General features: G+C 42.9%; 1 protein-coding gene across 1 annotated transcript in view; it reads left to right on the top strand.

Moving 5' to 3' along the window:
• The window catches only part of TMIE (transmembrane inner ear), a 30111-nt gene extending 10314 nt beyond the window's left edge, over positions 1-19797 (top strand). Inside the window, exons 2-4 of the mRNA XM_086741685.1 lie at positions 584-701; positions 14694-14843; positions 19463-19797. Coding sequence (XP_086597811.1) covers positions 584-701; positions 14694-14843; positions 19463-19797 — 603 coding nt within the window. The remainder of the gene's footprint in view (positions 1-583; positions 702-14693; positions 14844-19462) is intronic.
• The last annotated feature ends 7815 nt before the right edge of the window (positions 19798-27612 follow it).

Raw genomic sequence — 27612 nt, 5'->3', positions numbered from 1 at the left:
TGCTGGCGAGACCCCTGCCCTGCAATTTGTGCTGTCCTCCTCAGCTTCCCACCTTTAGGGAGCAGCTGGCACTCATTGTGCCCCAATGTTTAGCTCTTTTCCTCCTTCCCTTCTTATCTAGCACCAGCAAAACAGATACCACTGCAATGCAACCTGTGGAAAAGTCTTTTAAAAAAATAGGAAAAAAAAAAAAAAAAAGAGCCATGTAATTTGCTGCAGCTGAGTCTTAAAAATATCTTTTAAAGACAGGAACGCAAAATATAAGAAACTTCCTCCTGACCCAGGAAATGGACTCCTTGGAAAAACTGGTGACTTTAAGAAACAAGAGCAAAAAGGTTTGCTTTGTAATCATGAAAACTGGCAATGCTTCAGATAAATTTAAAAATGGCAAAATCTTTAAATACAACTCTTTATTGGAGTCTTTGTTCCTCAAAGATTTCCAAATTGTTGGGGGGCCAGTAAACTGGAGTCTACTATCTCTTGTACTGTTGGCATCTTTCTGACTGTTTTAGGGACTCCTGGAAATCTTAAACCATATTTCTCTCTCTCTCTCTTTTTTTTTTTTTTCCACCTTCTTTCCCAGGCCACCACAGAACCCCCAAAAAAGAAACCGGACCCTGTCACTTCGGAGACGGTGGTGATCTGGGGGCTGCGCCTCTGGCAGGTGATTGGTATCTTTGCCATCTTTGTCCTGGCAGTCAGTAAGTCATAATTCTCTGCCTTGCACCAACCACAGCACCACCCCAAGTAGGACTTGTTCCTGGAGGACTACAGACCAGATGGCCATGGAGGTCTCAGGCTGAGGTTCTTGTAGCCCTGGCATCGCAGGGATACACACTGAGGGGTTTTTGCAGCAGGGAGAGGCAGGTGGGGTCTTTGAAGGAACCGCAGATGGGCCATCATGGCTTCATCTTGTAACACACCGATCAACAGGTCCTAGCTGATGGCATCCCAGAGAAGAAGAGGTGCTATAAGGGCTGGGCTACAGCTGGGACTGTGTTCAGCTGCAGTACCACACTCAGGCCCAAATGTGTATTGTAGCCGTGGTCCTGCCCTGTCACACAACCATAAAAACCATATGTGACCTCTTGTGGTGCTGTCCCACATGCTGAGATAGGAAGCCTCAAGAGGTCTCCAGTCACAGACAGGTCTGGAGTTAAGGTCCCTAACTCCAGTTCAAGGTGCTAAGACTCCCACTTCGTTTTGTCAGGGCTTTCAGGACTTAAAAACCTCCTTATTTTTTGGACCCAAGCACAAGGAAGCCACTGGCTCAGAACTGGTGACTGAGGTGGGATGGGATCAGACACTCTCCCAGAACCCTTTGAGGATCTACCTGGGTATGGCCAATTCCCCACCTAAGTGTCTTCATCCAGCTTCATCCCCTTGCAGCTCACTCTCTGGGAAGAGCGTAAGCCAAGTTCACTGTGCACTACAAACTACTATCATGAGGTTCCTCATGAGAATATCACTTAGGACACTGTTATAACACCAGCAAAAAAAAAAAAAAAGACATTCTGGTCTCTCCTTGAGTCAACAATAACTTCATAAAAAAAAAAAAACCCCAAACTGTTTGATATGAGTCAAACTTGATAAATCCACCTCTTTCTCACCTTCTTATTACTCTCTAGATTTTTGCAAAATGTATAACTAATTCATTTCTTCCAGCTAATAATGTTACACTGACGCATTTACAATTCCCTTGAATGTCCTCTTTTTCCTCTTAGGGGCAAGTAAGCAGAGGGACAGAGCCTGTCCCGAGTCCCTGAAGGTAAATCCCATCAACTCAAAGATCAGCGATCACCTCAAATCCTTACCCACTCCAGGAGGGACATCATCCAGCCATAGGGACTTAGAAATGTCTAAATCTTCTGGGCATTTTTAACCATTCTCTTCTCATTCTGGCTTGTGGGGCTAATTGCTTGTTAAATTTTTTTTTTTTTTGTGACATTGCAGAGCAATGAAGCATTTTAAAGTGACTCAGGGAAGGCCTTGAGTGCCTTAGCTTTCTACATTGCTTCTGCTCTCATTCCTTTTCAGTGATGAGCACTCTCCAAAATATAGTGGCCACGTACAACTCCTGGCAGGGAACAGCCATGGGTGATGCCAACCCTGACCTATGAGCAGCCATCGTTAGAGTTTGCTGGGCCAGCTCTAAAAATATCGTATTGCAGAAAACTCATTTCTAGTGCTCCCTGTTACTTCTTAACTTGCTGGTAAACCTACATCTAGGTGTAGCCGTCATCTAATCAAAGAGCACAGCAGCTTGCGGGGTGTTGTCTCTGCTGATATTGGGGGAATTAAGACACTTGTTGCTGACGCAGCCTCCTCTTCGGCTGGTGTGGGTAGCCTGCATCAGCCCTTCCCCGATAGCCTTCCTATGATGTTCCCGTGCTCTGTTTAAACCAGATATTCACATTTTCAAAGCAAACACAAGCATTTTCCTCTGCTTTCTTTTCCACCTATTGCCTTTCTGGCCAAGCACCACACCCTCCACCCAAAGTCTGAGGGATAACTACTCCTACAACTTGCCTGCTTTGATCAATGGAGCTTATGCTAATTCATCATACGCCACAACACCCTTTGCAAACGATCACAAGAAACTCTGCTGAGCAAAGTAAACACAGCCAAGTATTTAACCCTGGTGACTCCATACGCCATGTGAAATAGGCACCAAAATTAACAGCAAGAGCTTCAGAATGCAAGTAGACTGGTGAAAGGGTTTATTTAATTTGTTTTCCTTGACTCAGGGCCATGGAATTGTAAAGAATTTTTTGCCACAGTAGGTCTGGTTGTTTTGTTGTTCATTAGAAACTAGCCCTGGCAATACCAGGTTATTTAGGGTTAGACATGTGGAAATTCTGCCGTGCTGGCAAACCAACACATTAGATGGTGCGCTGTTTGCAGAAAAGAAACTAAGGGGTTTTTGATTATCTAAAAATATCAGTAGCAAGATGCAAACACTCACGAAAATTTACTGATATAGAGACAACCCGGAAATTAAATTTATTATAGAAAGCAGCATACAAAGAAAGTCACAGCCTGGGTATTTAAAGTGCTGAAAGCAGTGAATTATGATAAACTAAAAAAAAAAAAAAAAGAAAAAAACCCCAAACTTATAAGGATCTATGTTTAGACAAGCAAACAAATAGGTTTTGAGCAATTCAATAAAGTAACATCTGCTTTATGATTTGATTTCCAACTAACACACAGAGGTCGTTCAACAGATTCAGACTATTACCTCAGCCTGCTGCAAATATATTACTGGAGGGATAGGAAAGTATTTGCTAGGAGATCACAGGGTTTTGGCTTGCTGGCTCTCAGAGTGAGAAATAGATTCAGAACATCACAACACAGAAAGGAGTCAGTTTGGGGCTCTACTGCTCTCTTTTTTTTGAAAACCATTTTCTTTTTCATTGAGCAGAGAGGATTTGAAAGCAACTGTGCCACCTCAGTCAGCTTTATGAAAACAGTAAGCATTTAGTGAAGACAGCAACTATTAACCAAGTCTGCAATTCAGGTCAAAATGGGATAAGTTCAAACTTAATGACATTAGAATAACGGAATGATGCAGTCAGTTCTCACCAATTTCTCGTATCTTGCTCCAGCAGCATCGTCCTCCTCCTTTGCTTTCCGATCCCCAAAGCACTGCTGGTTCCCCAGCTTTCCCGGCCAAGTTTCAACTCTCAGGAGCAGATAAAGGTTTTCTTGTGAGTGAGCTTGGAGGCTGCCTTGGTATCAGTCTGGAAAAATAGGCAATGTTCTACTTTTCTAATGGGACAAGAGCTGGAGAAGAGCTTTAGCGTGGCTTTCTTTTCCCAGTTCCAGGAGCACTTTCCCAGTGACAGCAAGAGGCTAACATAACCATCTAACAGCACTAAAACTCTGGGCTAGGCGATACAAGAACATTCTTTCCAGGGCTTCTCAGGGCCCTCACCTGATCCCATTGGCTTCCCATCTCATCCTGTTATCAAGGCTTCAAAGGCGTGTCTGCTTTGTCATGTGAATTCAGGTGAGGAGTAAATGAGGATGAGGAGGGGAACCGAGATGCTTTTAAAGTTAATGCCCCTAGCTCCCTCAGGGTGGGTGATTGTGGAGCACTTGCACTGAATTTCTTTCCCTTGAAATGGAAAGAGACCGTAGTTGCTCCAGAAAGGTATGGTCCCAGATACGTGTGATAATTGCTAAGGGAAGCCACAGGACCAAACTAGAGCAACTCCAGAATAACCTTCCTGAAACGAATCAAGTGTGGATGGCAGATGTTCTGCGCCCTTCCACCTCACAAACCCGCTCCCGCTGAGCGACAGAATGTGCAAATATAGATGTGATCTAGGTGTGTTTTCCAACTCTTGTTCTTAGAAACTTCCACAAGATGGCATCATCACATAATAAATGGCAGGAAAACCGGACAAATCCAAGACTCAACTTACGTTTCCTTGTTTAGTGGGGAAAGAAAAAAAAAAAAAGACGTATTTAAAAAACTCACATAAAGGCGTCTTATATATCAACACACACCACTGAAATGGGCAAAAAGTCTCTGGGGAGATCTTCTAACTCATCATAAGGTTTTTGGCTAGGTTACAAACCAAGTGGGGTACCTCCTAGCTCTACCCAGCAGAGACCAGAAAAGATGAAATGTTTGCACGCCTGTTATCAGAAAGCTTTTCTGTCTCTCCTCCAGCAACTGATAGCTAGCTTTCTCATATGCCATATGAAAGCATCTCTCTGTTGGAGCCGTCATTCTCCATGTTTTCCCTTTGTTTCTGCTCTGTGATAAGATACATCACGAGGAAAAAAAAAAACAAACAAACAAACAACTTTTGGGAGTAAAGCAACTTAAAGTAGAAAATATAACTTTATAGCACATGTAGAGCATCATTCAGGTGACGCTGGAGATATGAGTCTCATGGACATGTTCAATCATTACACAATTCTTGTTTATCTACTAAAATATCAGGAATGCCAGATGTTTTTACTACAAGCGGAGAAGGCACACAAGAGGTGATTTTTAAAGCAAGCACAACCTCTACAGGGCAAAATCTGGAAAGAATGGGAGGAAAATCAAAATTTCTCACGTACTATACAGAGCAGGTCAACTCACTTTTGCTCCTCTGCCCCAAATACTTCAGCTCAGTCATTTCATCCTTGGTTAAAGGAAACGTTCCTTTTTTGGGTATTGGAATCAGGTAGAGCAAGGCAAGCCATTAGGCTGGCAAATTTCCTGATAGTGTGCTTTGAAATCCTTATCAGGGCTGTCTCTCAGCACCCAGCGTAATTCATCTGCTCTGGGTTCCTTCTCCAAGTGCTGGTAGATAAGAAAAGAGACTTCTGGAGCAAAGACAATGGTTATATCTGTCTCTCTCTTTCTTGGAGAGACTTTGATGAGACAACAACAAACAACTGATATGAGATTAGCTGTCAGGAGGATTTGATTCTCTTGGGAGGGCTGCTATCTGGTTTCTTGGCCTCACTTTTTTTTTTTTTTTCAGTGCTGTGAAAGCTGTAAAAGAGAACTGAGGCCCAACACTGTCATGCTGATAGGATGGGATTGAGTCACAGCCTTGGAATCTTGCATAGCCTGTTTTATCTACAAAGACTGAGGACTTTGCACCAAAAGTTGTTACCCTTTGCAAACTGCAGTCCTGTGGTGGAGGAGGGGGTGGTCCTGATCCATCCCTGGGAAAGCCAGCAGCTGGCCCAAGGCTTGCCCAGTGTGCACTTCATTGACTTATCCTTTCCTTTGGCATCACAACCACCACCAACTGTCCAACCTGGCCTTGAATGTTTCCAGGGATGGGGCATCCACCACCACTCTGGGCAGCCTGGGCCAGTGTTTCGCCACCCTCATTGTAAAAAATTCCTTCCTTATATCCAGTCTGAATCCACCTCCTTCTATTTAAAAAACATTACCCCTTGTCCTATCACAACAGGCCCTGTTAAAAAGTTTCTCCCCCTCATTCATTGATATTGTTCAGTGCTGGTGTTTTAGAATCATAGAATCATAGAATGGTTTGGGTTGGAAGGGACCTTCAAAGCCCATCCAGTCCAACCTCCCTGAAAGGAGCAGGGACATCTCCAACCAGATCAGGTTGCTCAGAGCCCCGTCCAACCTGGCTTTGAACATTTACAGGGATAGGAAACGTTTTAGTGGCACCAGAACAGCTCTAGGACCATGGAAACAGGTTTATTCACTGCATGTCTTTACATGTAGACCACACCAGGTCTACCTGGCTCAGTTCTGATCTCTTTTTCCCTGTTTTCCTGTCCTTCTGCAAGATTGACCAGAAGTGCTTTCCCATTCTCACCCATAGCAGTCAAATGGTAACATGCAGCCCCAGACACGAGCATCAGTGATTTCTCTCCTGACACATAGCCGTGGACATGGAAGCTTGAAGATGCGTGTCTGTCACCAGGAGGAACGCTTGGGAGTCATGAATGCAAAGCTTTTCCTTATCTGTCTGCGTATAACTGAGAGTCTTTCCTTTGAACCTGTCAAAAGTTTAAGGGGAGTATAAAACAGTACAAGGGAGGCTCACACTGAACAAACATGTACCCAGGAATCAAGTATTATTTAACGAGCACCAACAAAGCTGTTAAACATCTTGCATGCAATTAACTGAGTGCAGTTTAATGTGAAGCGTTAGAGGTTTTATTTACCAGCTTGCCACGGGTGTTGAAATATAAATGCCAAGCGAAAGATTTACACTATTAAATAACCATTATTTTTTGGATGGCAAAACTACCCAGATGTTTCCGTCAATATGCAGGATTTCTGGTGAGGCACAGAAAATTTAGGCTGGCTCAGGGGTGCTTCACGTGGTGCTTTCTTACAGAGGGTTTAGCATCAATCTTCAAGTGCTGCATCACCAGCAGCCTGGCATCTAGAGTCACCCCATGAGACAACAAGTGGGAGTAATTAATCTGTTTGCTTCAGATGTCTGCCTAAGGATAATGACCTATGTCCTCAAGTGCCCTCACTACGCTGTCTGGATCTACCCCTGTAGATGGTCCTCAGTTATCACACCAGGGAACTGCTGAGCTGCCTAGGATGAGCATCCTGTCTGAGGATGCTCCAGGGAGCTCCCAGTGACTACCTGCTTTTTTTTTTTTTATCCCACACAACGTATCCTAGCTTAGAAATCTAATGTTGCTCAGATGAAAATTTCCTAAGGAAACACTTGGTCTGATGAGTGGTCCAGCCATAACTCATATTTTTCACTAGCGAACTCAGAATAAATCAAAAGTGCCGGCTGTTAAAGCTGTCCTCCTTACCAGTAGAGAGGAGAATAAAAAAAAAAATTAAAAAATGAGGTGGAAGGAGCAATGCAGGGAGATCACTGAGTCCATTCAAACAAAATACAGTGAATGCAAGTGAAAGCAAGAATCTATGGTTGGAAGAAAGGAATATGGACCTCTTCTACAGGATAAACCAATATTCAGTGACTAAATGATAATCCATAAAATTTAATAACTGCTGTCAGAGCAAAGCAATCGGTTAAGCAGCCCATTGCAGGGTAATGCTGCAGTCGGGAGTTATTTCCATGTATTATCACGGGTTAGTGAGAGGCAGGAAGTTTTTTTGACAGCTGTATGTTGTCCTGGTGAGATGCTTGTTCCTTATGTATGAACGTAAATGCTGAAACAACAAAGGCTTGCAGGGAAAAAAAAAAAAATCCTCACCTCTGTTTGATGCCTGGAGAAAGATCTTCAAACAAGAGTCTCACTGAACGGACTTTGTGTAGCTTGTTGGAACGCACATCAAAAGGCCACTTGATTGCAGAATTGAAGGATTTCAGAAAGAAAGAAAGAAAAAGAAGTATTAAAGATCTTTTTAGTCTAGTAGATAGAGGCAAAAACAGAATCTGGAAATTAAAGCAGGTCAATTCAAATGAGAATTTGAGAAATAAATATGGCAGGGAGAGTGGTAAACCATCGTCACACTCCCCATCTGTTAACAGCTCTATCCAGAGCGAGGTGGGGTGCAGTCTAACGCAAGATATTTCACTCAGGCAGTAATTAGACATGGTGACCTGTGATGTGCAGAGAGGTCAGATGGTGTGATCTGATGGTGCGGACAGGCCCTCGTTTCCAGACACCAGGAATATCTCACATGTGGAGGCGTAGTTAAGCTTGATGGCTGAGCAGCCCTGACCCCTCGCAGCAGTTTAAGCCTATCTTCAGGGTGTTTTACAGAGGTGGACATATTTAGAAACATGCTTTGCTTGAAGTCATATTGGTACAACTATTAATACTAAAATCTAAATCTCTTCATTCTTTGTCTCCTCTTTTTGCTTGCTAGGAACTTAGGACATTAATCCAAGCACTAGATTTTCCTTGAAAGAGCAACCACAGAATGGGATAAAATACAGGGTTGGGAAGGATTGTGAGAGGGCATCTAATTCATCGCCGACTTGGACTTTAAATCTGACGTTTTTACCATCCACATCTCTGTTTTCAGGAAGAAAGCAGATCCTGAGTCCCCGTTGCTGCAGCCTGATCCCAAGCCACAGCCGGGATGCGGTTACATGCCCTGTAGATGGCTGCACATCCTTTAGAGGGAAAGCCTCTTTCTTCTGGACCCCAGCTCAAGTACCTTGTAGTCATGTAGTAAGCAACTCTCCAGGCTTCTCAACGAGCATTTAAACACAAGTGCTGCAGTTAACTTGCCATTGAACACATCTGCATTAATTGCTTGCATTATTAACAGTGGAATGGCTGCCTAATTAACTCAGAGCAGCACAGGCTACTTTGCTAAATGTTAATTAAATGCTTCGCTGGCAGACTGTATTTTTTCAGCTTCAAAGGGAGCAAACCTACTGTGTATTGCAGCCAATTTCCATTCAATTCACGAAACTGTTCAGTTCTCCGTCATAGCTCTGCTGAAATATTACATCAAGTGGCCTCTGGAGAAGACACTTCATTGACATCTTCCCCAGCTCCTAGGAGAATCAAGTTGTTTCTTTCCTTCTTTTTTTTTTTTTTTTTTTTTTCTCCCAGATTTACTGCCCAGCTAAAGTAGAAGCAACTCTGTTGCTGTTGATGAGCTAACTTCACTTAAGTGAAAAGAAAAAAGACCACAAACAGGGCAACTTGGCCACATGGACATTTGGTTTAAGCCAATAGACCTCCTTTCACAGTCTTTTGTGTAGGCTTTTAGCTTGCTTCAATGACAAAACAAAATCTTTTAGTGTAAGCCAGTGGGAGTGAACACACAGCTGTTATTTAGTCATAAGCATCTAACTGTTTCTGGTGGAAATTATATGTTTAACTTTTGTTCTGTTACTGTGCTTCAGATGAGTTTTTTTAAGTCATTTCTCAGCTCCTCCAACCTGATTAGTATTGAAAATGAATATTAGGAAGACAGTGCTCCCTGTAAAAATAATTAAAATATGCTAAAAATCCAGAAAGGAGCAAGCCTCAGAGTTCTTCATTATTCCCTCAGTCAGGGTTTTTTTAGTATGTGATGAGGAAAATGTATCACTTAGAATACCTCTTTTGTCATTGTAGATAGCAAAAAGTTGACTCTTTTAAAAAGTACATTTAATAAAGGACTACCAAGTATTTGTTTCCTTCTTGAAAAATTACATTTCATATGAACAGCCAGGCAGAAACAATGAAAAATTATTTGATATGTTGTCAGCTGGAGTCTTCAGTGTGGAAAGAGAACACTATCTGCAGGATCAGACCTGACTTTTTAATTTAAGACAGAAGTGTACCTTCAGAATAGGTGGCTGAATTCAACTGTGTGTGTCAGGTAGCAGAAAAGGAAAAAAAAAAATAGATGACAAAATGAGTTTTAGAAGCCAAACAGCAAAGCAATCCACAGCGTGTATCGAAAAAGAAAAAGCCTGTATTTTAATTGTGCAGTTCATGGAAGATGCTTATTATCAGAGTATTACAATACTTTATATTTTTAATACAGAAAAGCAGAGAAAATTGAGAGAATTGAAAATTACTCCATCATATTTTGTCACAGAGGATTTTCTTCTTCTGCTTTACATAGTTTGATAGTAGAGAAACCATGAATAATGTCACCATTCCAAGCCTTGATGGTGAATGTTTTCATGGACCTTCCATGGTGGTAACGGGGCACTGATACATCTTCTGGAGATTGCTTTAAGCTCACCATAGCATCATACAGGCAATAGTTTACTCAGGCTGCATTTTAGAAGTCTTCTCAACAATTAAAATGAAAGCTAAAATCCTGGAAAGCAAAAGGAGATGCACGGCATGAAAAAAAAGGGATTAATTATTGCTTGATAGCAGTGTGATTAAAGCGTTCACATGGGGAATAAGAGAACTGGTGAATGTAAAACAGACATTCAAGGCTTGAAGTCAGGTCATCTACCTGCCAGGAGAAAAGCATAATAACAGATTCTTGAGTTACATCCAAGCTAACTGGTCACCCAAATAGTTCCACCTACGGACCCAGTATCAAAAGTGATCAAGTTATCACTGTTCGACTGAGTTGCCATTAATATTCCTGCACGTATTTATATCCCAAACAAAAACATTTCATTTAAGGTACTTTCATCACACATATAACTCTTATGGAGGTTTTTAGTAGGTTTTTTTTTTTTTTAATGTTGTAATTCTTCTACCCAGAGAACATGAGCCTATCAGTTAAAGTGCTCAGCTGATGCCACGTCACGTACTAAGCTTTTGTAAGAGTATTGCTTTGATGTTTAACTCTCATGGAAGAGAGTACAGTCCAATTCTTGGTCTTATCTTACAGGGATGGATATTTTTAGATGGCAGTCCTCAGTGCCAGCCATCCTCACATGATGGCTAAGTGTGACTGGCGTCAGACACAGCCAAGTCGGTAGCGATGAAGCACATCTGAGATAAAGCCAGAAAGTCACATCCATGGGTCAGGGTCTGGGTCAATGGGACACATGTCCAGGCATGGCACAGCTACAACATCTGCTGCAGTGGCCATCTGGTGAGGGTCAGGCATGAAAACATCAGTTTAAGAGTCATTCTAGGTGAAGAAAAGGGGAGCCTCCACTGAGGCTTCTTCTAACTCTTCCTTTGAAGGCCACTAGCTGCATTACTTCTTATCTGGCCCTGAACCCAGGCAGCCAAACCCCAAAAAGCGTAATGATGGTGAGGATGCTCTCAGATCCTTTACAGCCATGTTCAGCTTCCCAGGTTGTCTTCAGAACGCAAAAAATCCGTACTCTTCCAATGAACTTTGGCACCAACAAAGGCCCAGGAAATACTACAGGTTGTGTTGCTTTCTGCCTCACTTGATGGATAAATTACCCGTGAAGCAAATATAATCTCGCCAGTTTGAAGGAGGAAAATCTTAAAGTATCTACCAGCCACAACAGAAATGATGCTAAGATAGCTCCAAACTTCTCATATGCAACAAACATTTCACTTTTAAGTTCCCAAGTACAAGAATCACCTTTTCCAACTGAGGGAACAGTTCACACACCTAAACGTGGATCTCTGACGTCATCTGGGAAGCCCTAGGGCCCATTGTACAACCTCCGGCTCTCACTTTGGGGGTCATAGATCTTCCATGGTCCTGTGTCAGACTGGTCACTCCAGGCTCTTTTTGTAGTTAGTGGGGAGAAAGGCAGCTGCAGAGAATGGTTTATTTGGCACACTTTAAATTTCTGTTTTAAGATGATATTAATTCACCCTGTAGAGATGCTTCTTTCCCTCCATCAGTGATAAAGGGAGCCTGGAGTGACTGTCTGAGACCATAATCTCTAGCTTTGGGACAGATGAAGCAGAGCGGATGAATTCCACCCACTCTGTCTCCTGACTTGGAGGGAAAAGCAGATATCTAACAGGCAATAACTTCCCACTGGCCATGAAATTATCATTCCTTGCATCAGTTTCAGTGTCCTAAAGCTTTTGTACCAAAATCTTATTCACTGGCCAGTTCTTTTCAAAAAAATAATGGTGTTCAGTCCAATACTTAGGCCCCTGCGTGGGGGGCTCACACTAAACACCGCTTGCAGGGAGGATGGAGATAGGAAGAGCACTGTATTATTTTCACATGAGCCTCTTGCTCCAGGGGCTGGTTATGAGTCGTTTCACATCCCAAGACCACGTAAGTCCCAGTACCTCGGTGTAACACTTCGTCTCCGTTAGAAGAGAGCTCAGCTCATGATTCTCAGGTGGCAACTACCATTTTTGTCCTTAGTAATTGAAAAGAAGTAGAACTGTGAAAGATACAACAGCCCCTGCTCCTTCCTGGAGGGCTAAGCCAACTACTGTGACGTCAGCAGGCATTTGGTCCTTGACTTTCAAGGGTATTGACCAATCTCTTTGGCCTTTACTTGGAAGCTAACAGACTCATCGTCTATCAATCTCCAGGAAATATGGTGCTAAATTTCTCAGCAATTTTTTTTCTCAAATGTGAGTAGAGATTTCCTGGCTTACCTGAATTTCAGAGCGCTTTCAGGAAAACAATAGATCTTGATTAAAAGTGGTGAGAGAAAAAGCACATATCCCATTTCCCCTAGTAAATTATTTCCCTGCTTGCTGCTACTGTGAAAAATGCATCCACATGTCTAGTCTGACTTTGCCTTGAGTCCTTGCCCAGCTGCTGGGTATTTTTTTTTTGTCTACTCGCCCGAAAAGCTCTGTGCCATCCATTGGTTGCGACATAGCCGTAGGAGGCTCTGTGGGCAGGTGCACAGTGAAATCCCAGTGCCCTGAACAGCAGGGCAGAGCCAGCTGTGTGCTTTCCAGATGTGGCGTGCTGCTCACCTGCAGTCTGTTGATGTTGTCCTGACAATAATGCCATATGGGTACCTTGCCTTCCTTTTGTAAGACAATTAAAAGCTTGATTACCTTCAGCTTTTTGCTGACCCTCATGGAAGAGCAAGGATAAAAGCATCTTGATTACTTCCTCCATTACAAGTTATTACAATTTCATGTTGTTTTAGGCGATTCACTTCAGCTTCAGTTCTCTCATCCTGTTGTGACATTTAGGTGGCCCTGAGTGTGACTCCGCTACAACACCTCCGCAGCAAACTGTTTAATGCAAAATTCAGCAAAGGGATAGAGGAGCTGCTACACTTTGGTAACTTTACACCAAGCTCAAAACACCAAGAAAGATGTTTTACTACTTTCCTTTTCTGTTTTGTTGTTTGGAGAGGTCATGCAGTGCTTGTTCCTGGTTTAACGTGATCCCTCTTGACTTAGGAGAGGTTGGACAGGTACAGGACAAGCTTTTAGGGAGTAAAATATACACCAGCAAACGGTCTGTGTGATGTGCTGTGAAAGCTGTCTGCGAAACGGTTTTACTCCTGGTGAATGAGAAATGCTCACACTTGGAACCAAGCATACAGATTATTTCGCTCATTTCCTTGGATTACTCTCAAAGGTCTAACACGTTGCTGGTGGTGATATAAAGCCAGAGGAGATTACCTGACTTTTGCAACATACAGAAAGTTGGATGCTCGCTCCTTTCTCATAGCATTGATGTGGCACCAGGGACCTCCAGTTAAAATGAGAGATATAGTATGTAAAACTGATCGTACAACATCTTTCCAAGCAAGGGGCTCTGCCTGCCTGCAGAATCCATTTCCACAAAGTATAAACGAGGTAAAGAACTTAGGTAGATTGGAATGTTGAGCTTTTATTTAGAATAGCAGAGTCCCTTGAATCATTTTTAGGATGCCCAGAAAAAAACAACTGGAAAGTTCACACACACCATGAGATCTCATGATTCTTATGCATTTATGAACTGTGGGCCAACAAATTTTATGATCACCTATTTGTGAGTTTTATTGACCTTTCGCCTGAAGTTGCTGCTTTGTTGCTGTCCGAAGTGGTGCATGGATGAACCAATTATTTCCTCAAGCCTGTGAATTGCTAGTCTAGGAAACCAACCAATAGTGATTTCATTACAATGAATTGTCTGAATCATGATTAGATTTGCAGATGGAAGTTCTGAAATAATGTATAGGTTTAAGCATGAAGAGAAAATATTTCTTTCTAGGAGTAAAAGCGTCAGCTTCATCCTTAACTCATGTAAAGAAGCCTGGCTCAAAGAAAGAAGCATGATGGAAAAGGAAGAGCATGATGGGGAGATTTAGGAGATCTGGGTTCAATTCTTGGCTTACACTAAATGGATTTGGATGAAAGTCAGTTGCGACCTATATTGAGCTCTTATCCTGGATCTATTTTGAAGAGTTTACAGCATTTCCATGCCAAATTTCTCATTGCTTTCTTCAGCTGGAGGTCCACAGCCCCAGCATCTACCTGCCACAAAAATGAATGGCTAAGGCCATTGTTGTTGTCAGGAACCTCTAACAATAACACACTGCTGAAAGGTGACAGTACATCTTAATTGCCGCTGTCATTTCCAAAGAGATAACGCATTTAAGTTGTTGATGGTCTGATACTCAGAAGCACCATTGGCATATATGGTTTAAAGCAATGGTTTGCATTAGTTTTGTTGGGAAGGACGTACTCAGTACTTTAACGCAGCTCAGCTGAAGAGCGGTAATTCTTTACTATCAGGTAACTCAACTACTTTAGACTGTGTGACCCTATCCCTCAGGCAGGTACTTCCACTGATGTAAGTGGCTACAGATTCCTACTGGAAGAAACTCTTCTGGAATTATTTTTTCTTCCTGCTGTCTCCCCACTGTAAATTGCCCAGCCTGTACTAGGCAGAGATCTGCTGACTAAATGGAATGCTTTTTCTTCCCTCTTTTCTTTCCCAGTTATCACGCTGTGCTGTATCTTCAAGTGCCGGATTCCCCGGACAAAGAAAGAGATTGAGGCACGATATGCTCAACGACAAGCAGCCAAGACATATGCAGACAAACTGGAGACTGTGCCACCGCTCAATGAGCTGACAGAGATCCCTGGAGGTAATTCCCATGCTCACACCTACATGAGACTTATCTTTTCTTTTTTGGGTTGCTTTCTGTATGCATGAATGTGAAGGGCTAGATCCACCCTTAGTGTAAACCAATGTGGCTCCTTGAGCACAACCCTGAAGATATTGCCATGACTTGGTAAACACCTCCCATTCCCATGGACTAAACCTGCAGTATTTGTGGCAGCAGGCATGGTTGTTTTTATGAAACAGACAGTTTCTCCATTGGTACGAGTCTGGATCATACCTTTGAAGTTTATGTTTAAAATTTCCAGAGAGTTTGATTCATTTTAAGGGCCAATTCCTGGGTTGGAGGTGGGGTGTCAGTAGAAAGAAAAGGAGTTCTTGAAGTTTCACATTACCTATAAATGGCTTCCGCCATTTGGATGGCCAAGAGTATTTCTGTCACTGCTCTCTGCTCCTCTCACTCATCTTTCCTGATTCTGTACCCTAGGCTCTACTGAAACTCTCCTAACTCTCTCTGGTCATGTCCAGTCCAGACCTCTCAACTCCCTGCCTGTGGTGAAAGAAGAAGATGAAATGGCCCTGCAAGGAAATTAGGGGACTCCTTCCTGTCTCTTTGTCTATGGCTTCTCTTTTCTGATGAGATCCGTCATACCTTGGACTTTGCTTCTCAGTTCCCTTTCTGCATTTCACCTCTTTGTTTCAGTACCATTTTTCAGATTTTTTTTTCTCTTTCCTGTGTCTCTGCAAGCCCTGTGGTCTGTAGCTTCATGGAAAGTAGGAGCTTCCTTGACTCTACGTGTGATGCTTCAGTCCATAAAACTTGTGAAAGAGGCAGATAACATAACTGTAGAAGTTTAGTCCTACACCAGCAAAGTACAGAACTAAGTGCTTAACAGTAGGAACTTGCACATACCTCAGTATTTCAGAAGTGCTCATACATCTGACTATTCCTCTACTATAAACTGAGGATGGCCAGATCACTCGCTGGAGCTGAACCCAACTGGCATGAATAAGACCTTGTCCATATAGTTAAATTCTCTTAACCTACTTTAAAGTTAAAAGTCATCCAAAAGTCTAGTTAACGCACTTTTACATGTATGAGCAATCACACATGGAAGCACTTAGTATTGTGTTCTTTGGTTTCCTACCCAAAAGACCAAATTCTGACTCTTTAAGGACCAGCTATCAATAGACACTATAGGGTGTAAGGGATCATACCCATAGGTAGCAAAAAGCCAAATTCACTCATTTTCTGCTCCATCCTCTTCCTGCATACCTGTTACTTCTGGAAAAACAGTAAATTAATGATGAGAACATCCAGAAAAGACAGAAAATATATTTGGGCAGCAGAAAGGCTTCTTCACCCAGGAATGCTAAAAAAATTTGGTGTACCATAAGCTGCATTTACATCCCACAAACACGTCCATGGACTCTATCCAAAGGCTGGCTCTTTTGGTGCAGATTTAATCAGACCGTGGTAAATTGTTGCAGCGTGAATTCATGAATAAATTACCACAAGAAAGCAATTTATGGAAAGTCAGCTGCACCATAAAAACTACCTAAACTTTTATCCAGTTAAATGTGTAAGTTGAACAGCTGACCACCCTTTGACCTTTTGAGAATCCCAGAATTATGGTCCTAGCACGGTGCAGGGTAAGAGGCTGGTGGATAGTGTATTGCTGATGTCTGGTTATTCTGCTCATGAATACGTGTGCTCTGAAGCTCCTAGTCCCCTGGGGTCAGAGATAAACCTGCCAGCATTGCCCTGAAGGAACTCAGGGTGGGAGTCATCTAGTCACAAATACTTTATCCAGATCTGGATATCAGCAGCACTAGTTGTCTCAACTTTATCCCTCTATCCACTGTGGAAGATAAAAGGGATGTGATTCCTTTCAAGGTAGGAGAGGTGCTAAAATGGAAGAGATAAATTGTGCCTTAAAAATGCCTGTATGTCTCCAATCTTGGGGACCCAAAAGTCAGCTCTCAGTGTTTAAAATATTAACTGCAAAAGCTATGTGAGATCAAATCCACCTTCTGAGATCAGTGTGCATCCTGTCCCCCCAAAAGTCTACCTACATGGTTTAGGCATTACAATGGAAAGTACGCAAACCTTTGGGTTTCATCTCTCTGCTGTTGTTTTTGTCTGTACAGAGTGTGAGATACTCTGCCATGTCGCCCCACTGACATTTGGCAGCCCACCTTGATTTATACAGTCGTGAAATATAATGTATGTATTTGTCAACTATTTATATACTCACACTGTGACAACCCCTGGTAGACCCAGTCAAGGCCAGAGAGATGGCTTGAGTGATTTTAATTACTGGGTGGCCATTAAATGCTTTAAAGATTTATGTAAGTGTAAAATGCTATCAATCATGAATATGTTACAATGCTTAAATACTCTCATTTCTTGGCATCGTTTTACCGTACTTCACATTGACTATGATGGAATATTCTGACTGTGAAATGGCTCTCAATGCACTTTTTTTTCAGTGTCATATATGGCAAGGCCTTTTACTGGACATAAATAAAATGGACTTTAGGGTTCAGTGTATGAAATGTTATCTACAAATTGATTCATTTGCGCTCTGTCTCCCAGTCTGTGGGAGAAGTACAAGCAGGACTTGGCCTTTGCTCTAAGTGGAGATGTACTGTCTGGGTCCATGGCCTGGGAGATCTTCAAGTACTCTGACCCGAAGCTGCTCCGGCTGATATTTTTGGGAGTTCACCTGGTTCCTACCATATTTGTCCAGGAAGCAGACAGTGTGGTGGTTTTGTTTTTATTCTTCCTTCTCCTTTTTTTTTTTTTTTCATAAGACGTCAGGATTTCCCCTGTGGTTGTAAGAAAGAGTCTGCATTGTTCTACTCCCATTTGTATGTACAAATGTATTGCCAGTTCCCAAGGCGAAAGGCTGATATTTTATTTCAGTGTACATGATGAAGCAGTATTTTAGGTAAACATAACAAATTCAGGTTTGATTTTCACCTGTAAAACATTGCTGCAAGTGACACTACAGACATCCACAGCAATGGGAGATTTGGGGCTACTTAAACAGATGGGGGTCCAGTGGCTCCAATTAAGGGACGTCTCACCAAAGGCCCATACTAAATTGCCTCCTAAGCCAGTTCACTGTCATCATTCCTTAGCCCGTGACAAATGTGAAATAATTTGACTTAGCCTAGGTGCCAGCTGAAGAAGGCTGAATAGTGACCAATCATCCTCTGTTTGCTGAGGTCACTCCCAGGTCATTTCTACATCTTGGCTGATTTTAATTATTAAGTTATAGAATCGTAGAATCATAGAATGGTTTGGGTTGGAAGGGACGTTCAAAGCCCATCCAGTCCAAACCCTCTGCAAGCAGCAGGGACATCTCCAACCAGATCAGGTTGCTCAGAGCCTCATCCAACCTGGCCTGGGATGTTTCCAGGGATGGGGCATCCATCATGATGTTAACATCGTTATGTTAGCATCATTATCTATTTACATTTCTGAGTGCTATATTGGGGATTTTCAGAGGCAGTGAAGGGAAACTGAACACATTTTCAATTGTTTTTGCAAAACTTTATCCTCTGCTGGTCTTGAGCGAAGGAAAAACTTTCCATCAGAAATATTTGAAATATGATCTGTGTTTAAGTGTCAAGTTGCAGCTTGAGACAAGAGTTCAGTGCATCAAGCCCTGAGGTAAAAAATGCTTTTGAGGAAATGAACCACTTGTAGTAGAGGAAAAATAAGCAAGACGAGGAAAAGTTTTCTGCTACCAAATCCTTTGTCAGAATAATTAAAGTCTTCAGAGCCAGTATGATACTTATGAGTCTTCTCAACTGAAATGTGGGCACTGAATCCAAGATATTCCTAAGTAAAAATATTTCATAAGTAAAGGCATTATAAGCTTCCTATAACTAATAATCCTTGTGTGTTGAAGCATACTAAAACAGAGCTTACTATGCAGTAGAGTTAATTGCTATATGCCCGTGATACGTTACTGCCATTAATTACAGTGGTAGAGGTAGGAAGCCAGTCCCATGGTGATTGGATGTGGACAGGACATAAGCTAAGCCTACTTTGTAGTCCTGTGCTGGGCAAGTCATCTTTGCTTGTCTGTCTCTGAGGGCAAAGATACCCAGCAGAATCCCTACTGTTCACTCTCAGCTGTAGGAGATATACCTCAGAGAGAAAAACAAAGAATTAGAAAAGCTAACCAATAATAAAAACAAAAAAAAAAAACCAACCAAAAAACCCCAAAACCAAACGCAAGCCAGGTCTGTACTGAATTGTATGAGAGGTGTTTCTGTTCCTTCTTGTGGAAGGAGACAACTTGACTTTTAATATCATTATTGGAAAATGCTTATGGCCCGTGCTTATAGTGTCTATGGATCAATTCCTACCAACAGGAGCCATTTCCTCCAATAAATCCACAACTCAGCTCTTGAAATTACCAGTTTTGCTTTACCCCATTTGTCTAAAACAAAGACACAAAAGTCGGTAGTCAGTGAGGAAAACAGCTATATGACCAGAGCTCCGGTAGAAGTGTTTTCCCTTTGTCCAAGATTTGCCAGCATGGAGCAGGAGTTTTGCCTTCTTCCTCGCTAGCGTCAACCCAAGTTAACTGCTTTCTTGTTTTCCTTTCCCATCCTTGCATACAGCTCAGGTTGCAGAAGAAAAAAAAGAAGAAGTTCCCACTGTGTCTGGAAAAGTAGACAAGGCACAGGGTAAGAAAGATGGATCCAAAGGCTCCAAGAAGAAGGACGGTGAGAAGGACCAGAAAGAAGGATCCAAGAAAGAAGGGAAGGATGGGGCCAAAAAGAAAGAAGGAGGAAAGGGAGAAAAGGGAGAAAAGGGGGGAAAGGACACTACTGACAAGAAACAAGGTGGTGGGAAGAAAGGTGAAAAAGAAGGTGAAGCAGTAAAATCAGGAGGAAGCACCAAAAATAACGGCAAGGCTGGTGGGAATGCCAAAGGCCCAGCAAAGAAGAAGTGACCTTGTTAAAAGACAGTGCTGGCAGTCTGTCCAGGAGGACACTGTCAAATTGCTGTGGGTAGAGCACTGGGAGCAGACGGGACATGCTGACTCCGTATACTCAGGCTGTTGAGTGCCACTGGATGTACGCATTTATTACCTTTTGAAGACCAAGTCACTGTTTCTTTGTCCACCAAAGGAGCACCTGGCCGTTTGGCTAGTCAGTTATCTTGTAAATAAAATACACTGTGCAGAGCTACGTGATAACAGCAGCTGGAACCAAACTGCAACCTGGAGTGAGGATCAGGACTTTGGATAGGCATGGAAATGCGAAGAGATGACGATCTGAACTAATGGGAGGACAAGACTCATTTAGAATTTGTTCTTCTTGAGGACCTTAAGGAGTTTGATAAATACTTACTGGCACTCATCTCCTCTTAAATGGGATTTGTATGTGGGAAATTTTAAGGATTAAGTAAATTCTGGATGCTAAAACCCAAAGAATGGAGTTTTTTATGTCATAGATCTTGTGGTTTCTGAGAGGTGGCTTGGACACATGGGAGAAAGCTTTCTATCCTTCTCAGATGCTGCTCTCTCTGGACTGCTGAAAGAAACACAGAGAACTGTGTGTCTCCCAGAAGATTTATCCACCTTTTTCTCTTTTCTGATGAAAGACATACAAGTCAAGCTGCAGGAGGATGTGCACAGAATGAAGATAAAAAAAAAATCAGCAGACTGCATCTGTGCTGCTGTAGGCAGTAGCTGTCCTCACTTCAGGAAAGGCAACAGATGACAAGAGCCCGCTGGGACAAAGGCGATGTGAAGATGATCAACGTGTTGCAGCAGAAACTCAGGGTCTCAGGGGAGCAGGGCTGAACGCATTCATCTCCTTGCTCTCTCCCTAAGCAGTTTCGAAACCAGGCATTTTGCTACGCTTTTATGCGGCTGCTATTTCTCTCACCTCCTGGAAAATTTTGAAGAGTGGTTTTATCAGGAGCAGCTTTTCTCCTAGTGTGTTTTGTAAATATCTCAGAAATTCGTGCCTTAAGATTAGCAGCCATGGGGTATTTATCAAAAAAGCTAATGGGGGATAGTTTGCAAGCTCTTGTGATGACTGAAGCTCTACCTCTTGTCTCTGCTGGATACACCATCTCTGAGCATCTAGACCAGCATGGCTTTGTCTGCTCCATGGGGCAAGGAGGGAGTTATCGCCAGTAGTTTATTCAGCCCCCTTGAATTAGATGTCTATTAATCCAACTGCTTTCTATCCACTCTGTGGTTTCAACACAGACAGCTGATCTATCAAAGACATTTCTCATTTTCCCTTTGTCCTCTCCTATACATCCCATCCTGGTAGAAAATGGACCCCGCAAAATGAAAAGCATTTTCTGCTGTATTAATGACGTCAGTCAGTTCATAAAAAGCCATAAAAGCACCAGAGCTACTGAAGGGACAGTGTAGGGTGTAAGGAGCAAGGATGGGAAAGATGTTCACAACCACAGAAATATTTACTAATAATGAATGGGGATTATACTTCCAGGCAGGAGCAGAAGACCTGTTGTCAACTCCTTCTTCAGCCTAAGAGGTCCCAGATGTCCAGGTTTATGGCTCAGGACAACTAGTGGGCTGTAAGATGAGGAAAAGTACTTTTATTCACTTTTTCAGCTGGAGTAAAAGGAAATAAGTCATATAGCCAGCTGGGGAGGAGGCAGCCCTACAGGAGCACAGGTCTGCAATCCAGTCTGTGTCTGTACGTGTACATGCACCTGTAGAACCTTAAAATAACTGATGAGGTATCAGTTCATATTGACACACCTTCACTCAGGGAGCTGCAGAGACTCCTAGTGCCAGAGTTAATGAAAGCATCTTGATTCCAACACACAGACAAATGATGGGTGTCAATCATTATATTCCAGTCACCTCCTTTCTTCTGTTCTCTCCTTCCCTGGGAACCGCACAAGGTTGCATGAGCTCGTTGTGTGTTTTAGGGGGATTGAGTAGATGCTTATGTCTTACAAACTCCAGTTCGCAGGTAAAGCAGCTGTAGGATGGGATCCAGCTGTGATTTGGGTGAGAAGAACTGCTTCCCTGTCCTGTGGCTGGAAATATGGTGAGGTGCTGTTATTCCTGCTGTTAAATCTCCTTAGGATGCGTGGAATGAGGATGCTGACTCAGTCTGTACCTGTTGGGCGAGAGAGAAGAGGGACAGGTCTGTTCTTGATCAAAAAGCTTCTATGAAGAAGATTTGCACCTTCACAGAATCACAGAATGGTTTGGGTTGGAAGGGACCTTCAAAGGCCATCCAGTCCAACCGCCCTGCAAGGAGAAGGGACATCTCCAACGAGATCAGGTTGCTCAGAGCCCGGGCCAACCTGGCCTGGAATGTTTCCAGGGATGGGGCATCCACCACCTCTCTGGGCAACCTGGGACAGTGTTCTACCATCCTTATTCATTGTAAAAAATTTTTTTCCTAATATCTAATCTAAATCTATCTCCCTCTATTTTGAAACCAAACCATTTTGTCATTAAGATCACTGTCATAGAGTAAAATAGCACTTTCCTTAACCCCTTCCTCCCCAATACAACCACTTTCCCTCTCACATTAAAAAATAAATAAATCAACAAAAAACCTGCATCAGGGACTGCTGGAGCCTTTGCAATTGATCTTAATTAATTTCTACCAAGGTCAGATAGCAAATACATTCCAAGTCTTTCTTACATGTCAGATCGCACTACTTTGTGGTCATGTTTTACTGAAAAAAAAAAAAAGATGTTATCTTAAAAAAAAAGTTCTTCCTCTGAGACGAATCAGCCCTGTGTCACCTGAGGGGATCGAGCCACAGAGTAATTGTGGGTGCAATGAGGGAAATACATTACTGAGGGTTGCAGATTTTCAGGGAAGCATCCTGCCTAACAAAGCTTATCGTAACATCTGGAGTGAGCATGGTAAATTTACAGGCACAGTCCAAAACCGGTGTGTGTTTTCCCCTAGTTCATGTCACAGTGGTCGGGTGGAATCTGAAAGCCAGATCTCGGCGGGTGTAAAATAGCTCGGCCGGAGTGGAACATGCTGACCGACAGCAGCTCAGAAGCTGCTTTTTACACCACCAGATGGAGAAATTGCCTTGGAAAAATTACACCCACAGCTGCCGAAGCTTTACAAAATGAATCATTAATGACAAGGTGGGAGACATGCTGATTTCTCTGAAAACATAAGTGCAACGACAAATCCCAGAGGCCCAAAGCAAGATTTAAATCCCAAGGCTCAGACATCCAGGTGGCAATGACAACAGCTCTGCTTTCCTTAGATTGGCTTGATGGTGTGTGCATGGCAAGGGTGATGTGGAGAAAACAAACCGAGATCCTACAGACCCAGGAGGAGGAAGGATTTGCACGATGTCCTGCTCGGGATATTCCACAATTTTCCACTAGAGGGGACCTTGTTCTTCCTCTGCAATATCTGGAGATAGTTGTAAAGGTAGTTTGTGCAGGATAGATTTTGTCTTATCCGTGGTGTTAAATAAAGCCTGGCTTTGGTAACATCTCTCCTTCAGTCTAAAGAAGACTTTCAGGGCATTGGTTTACCTACCTGAGCCATCATATCTTCTTCCAGTATTGTTCTTCCACTGGATAATAGAGGGAAGAGTTCAGTCAACAGCAGCTTAATACACCAAGGACATCATTGATGTAAGAGACGTCAAGAAAACAGCCACTGGCTTTGGTGGATAAAACTTAAGCCAGCCTAGCTAGGTGGTGAGGATCATAAATCTGCATGAGCAGGTCAATAGCAGGAGATGAGAAGCTGAAGTTTCTTAAATTTCATTCTTGGTTCATTTGGGAAAGAAGCCCATGGAAAACCCGTTTGCATTATTTTCCTTCCGCTCCCTTTTAATCGTTGTTTTTGCTTTTAGTATTAATGAAAAGCAGTGAAAAACTAAGCATAGGTTCTGTGCTGATCTGCCAGGAGATACTGCACACAAGGTGCATCTGTTGCTAGGAAATTTCGTGATACCTTTTCGCCACCAAATTGCAGCTTTCTCCAAAGTATTAAATCCTCTGGAGTACTTACAGCTGCCCCAGGGGTTCTCAAGGAAAAATACAATATTTCTGTTCTCTCTTTGTGTACTTTCTTACACAGTGAGACTCTTAATAAGAACCGCTGCTTCTTATTGATTTCATAATACTGATCTAAATATTAGAAGTATCTTGGATCTACCTTCTGAAAGTAAACTCTCCATGCCCAGCTCCCTTTTGAGAAGAAATCTGGATCACCTGTGCTGTCCTCATCACCCGGTTAGACCCATGGAGAACAAATAAGTTCTGCACTGGGAGATTCCTCCTTCCACCAGGTGACATGAGGAGTCCAGATCTGAGGTGGAGCTGTTAAAACCATGGGTTTTTCCTTTCAGTGGCCAAAAAATAAAGGGATCAACCTGAAAATATTTGCAGGATTGGAAATGGAGCTTTTCATCTGTAGGTCGGGTTGGTCTTTATGTTGCTGACATAGGGTTTTGTAGGCTTAAAGGAAAGCATCTTTTTTTTAAAAAATGAAGAGCTACAGAAGTTCTCCTTCCCCTCCTTTTCTTTGCTTCCTTTTCTTTTAGAGGAGGGGAGTAGGGGGAGAAACTGTGGTCCTTTGAGAGTGTTCCTACAAACACATCAGCCAGCTAAACACCCTCACAAAATCTAACTCCAAAATCCCTAAGGTGCCTTAGAGATGCATCAGACAATAACTGTGAGATAACTCTGGCTCTCTGCTGTTCCTAATTTCATATGGCATTTTGCACGGCACTTCCCTCATTTCCACACATAGACCCAAAAGGCTTTTATGGTCCTCATCTTTTCTGGCTAAAGAAAATAGATCTTTTCTTGCTGAGTCCCTGATGTACTGAATCCCTTAGTCTGGACTCCTGCAGACTGAGTAGTGTCAAGCGTGTCAAGCAGGGTAACTGGGGCATAAAAGGCAATCTGCTTAATGTCAGAAGCAAAATATCGGACAATAGATGAGACCTGAGCACTGATCTTGTGAAACAGGGCTTTGTGCACATTTCCTTCTTAAGATGCTCCAGGGAGTTGATCTAAAATAATAGTGGCAAGGCCTCCCTGAACTTCACTATCTTCTCTTACCATAAAACTGTCTGTCAAAGCAAAGTTATTTGCAGGGAGGTTGTAGGACGCGATAGAGATTCTCCTATTTAAGACACAATAGAAATTCATGTTCACTTTCAAAAATCTGCTGTTGAGAAGCTAAAGAGGTGAACTCATTTTGCTCTGAGGAGAGTGAAAGGAAAAAGGAAAATGAGATATAAAGATTTGTGTAATTTTCCTTTCCTTGGGCTGTTACTCACAGCTCTCTTGAGTCTGTGATTCTGGAGAAGAAAAAGTGTCCTTTTACCTCAAGGCTGGGAGAGTCCTCCAGAAAATCTTCAGTCCATACTTGACCTGTTATTTTAGCCTTTCCTGGGCATTTCTGTGCTACCATCCAGGACAGGAGGCTGGGCTGCAGGGATATTTGACTGGTCTAATGCTGAAAGGATTTAGGATTTTGGTGGCCTTTGGACAAGTAGCCTATTATGATCTTCTCTAGCGTGTCTTTCTTTCTGCCTGAGGTCTGCAGCGACTTCAGGTCATCACTTACAAAGACTTTGGTGGCTGGTCCTGCCTTGCTCTCCCTCAAAACTGAGACCTGTTGACGTGGTGACCTCTACCTGATGCTACTTCTACCACTCATTGACTTCTTGCCACTGATCTCCCGTTTGCATGTGAAAAGTCCTTCTGTGGCTGACTGAAAGAGTTCTGGACTGCTTGTTCCTTGCTAGGAGGAAGGATGGCTTTGAGACAAAACTAAAAGCAGAAAGCCAGCTGTGTGCTTTGCAGCGAGGGTCTGTCCATTGCTGTTTGTCCCTCCTGTGTAATGTAGAGCTGCTCTCCCTCCATCCCAGCCTCAAACTGCTCAGCTCTTAAACTCCAGCACATCTTTTTTCTTTGCTCAGGAGATAGGAAGTGTCTTACGGGAGGCTTTCTCCATAGGCAGTGCATTCAGAATACCAATTTAATGAGTTTCTTTTATAGGCCTCCAAATATTCCCTGGCTCCATGCTATCACACAGTGGTGTATCTTACTGATGCCAATGCTTCCATATGGGGATTATGATTTTTTTAAAATTCATTTTAAACATCCCTGGAGACTTTATTAAGACTTCCTGTAAGAGGACAGGGAGTCTAATACAGAGAGAAAGAAACAGGAACTTAAATTTTCACTAGAACAGGGCTTGACTTCATAAATGAAATGCACTCATGCTCTCCTCCACCCTGTCCCCATCCCATTTCCCCCCTCCCCAGCCCATAAAACAGACCCTAGGATCAATGCCCCATGTGTATAGAAATAAAGACTAATTGTTTAATTTCTGTGGCTTTCTGTCTGATGAGTCGCCGAGCTGGGAGAAGGACAGAACTCCTGTCTAGGGCACAAGTCCCGTCCTGGCTGGAATGTGCAGCCCTAAACCATGTCCCTACATGCCACATCTACACATCTTTTAAATACCTCCAAGGATGGTGACTCCACCACTTCCCTCAGCAGCCTGGTCCAGTGCCTGACAACATTTTCTATGCAGGAATTTTTCCTGATATCCAATCTAAACCTCCCCTGAGACAACTTGAGGCCATTTCCCCTCATCCTATTACTAGTTACGTGGGAGAAGAGACCAACACCCATCTCACTACACCCTCCTTTCAGGCCGTTGGAGAGTGATGAGGTCTCCCCTCAGCCTCCTCTTCTCCAGGCTGAACAACCCCAGTTCCCTCAGCCGCTCCTCACAAGGCTCGTGCTCCAGACCCAGCACCAGCTTCATGGTTTTTCTCTGGACATGCTCCTAGCACCTTAATGTCTTTCCTGTAGTGAGGAGCCCAAAACTGAACACAGTTGAGAGTATCCACCTCTAAATCTTGCTTGGGATCCTACTTGTCTTAGCCTGGCTCCTTCCTGAGGTGTGTATAGCAGAGAAGGGATGCCAGGTGAGACAGAGCTGTGTAGGAGCAGAGTAAAAAAGAACCTCCTACAGATCTGGACAGCAATAAGAAAAGAGCTAGAAATTCAGAACTAGGCAGTAGGGAAAATGCTAGAAATTCAGATCTAGAGGAGGCAGAGGTGCAGCTTCATCTTCAAAAGCAACAGCATGCGCTAGGCCAGGCAGCTGGGAAAGGGTAAAGATGTCAACTGATCCAAGGAAGGAGACTGTAAGCATCCTGACATATACACAGAAAAAAAAATTACAGAAAAAAAAAAAAAGAAAGAAAAAAGAAAGACCTAGGTGTATGGTAATAGTAGAAGCACAGATGTACACATCTAACAGCTTGACTCTCAAAGTCCAACTACTATGGCCGTAACATAATGAAGTGCAGTTCAATTTAGGACAGACACTTGTCAACTCTGAGCACAAATCCTGTTCTCTTTGCAGTCGGAAAATGTGCCTGTGCTGGTAAAAAAATGAGCCAGCACCCGTTCCCTGGTCTGCCCCACCAGAGATATTCAAGGGGCACAGTGCAACGCACAGGGAAGATCTGCAGAAAGAGGACCCTCAGAAACCTCTCTGCTGGGATATTTACCATGCCACTGAGGTGAACGGGGTCCATTGCCTTGCTGCTGCAAAGACTGTGCATTTCTAAGGTCTGGTTTTACACCTAACATCTGGGAGATCCTCAGAGTGATGCAGAAGATGAGCCACATTTCACTCTTCTCATTTCTAGAGTTATGAAACAGTGGGGCAGGTTATAACTTGTTTGCAAGGGAGCTAAATGTAGGCTGCACAATTGAAAGAAAAATATGTAAATTTGCCAG

This window comes from Chlamydotis macqueenii, chromosome 2 (assembly GCF_036417535.1).
Source record: "Chlamydotis macqueenii isolate bChlMac1 chromosome 2, bChlMac1.mat, whole genome shotgun sequence".
NCBI lineage: Eukaryota > Metazoa > Chordata > Aves > Otidiformes > Otididae > Chlamydotis > Chlamydotis macqueenii.
This window is presented reverse-complemented; position numbering and strand designations above follow the sequence as displayed.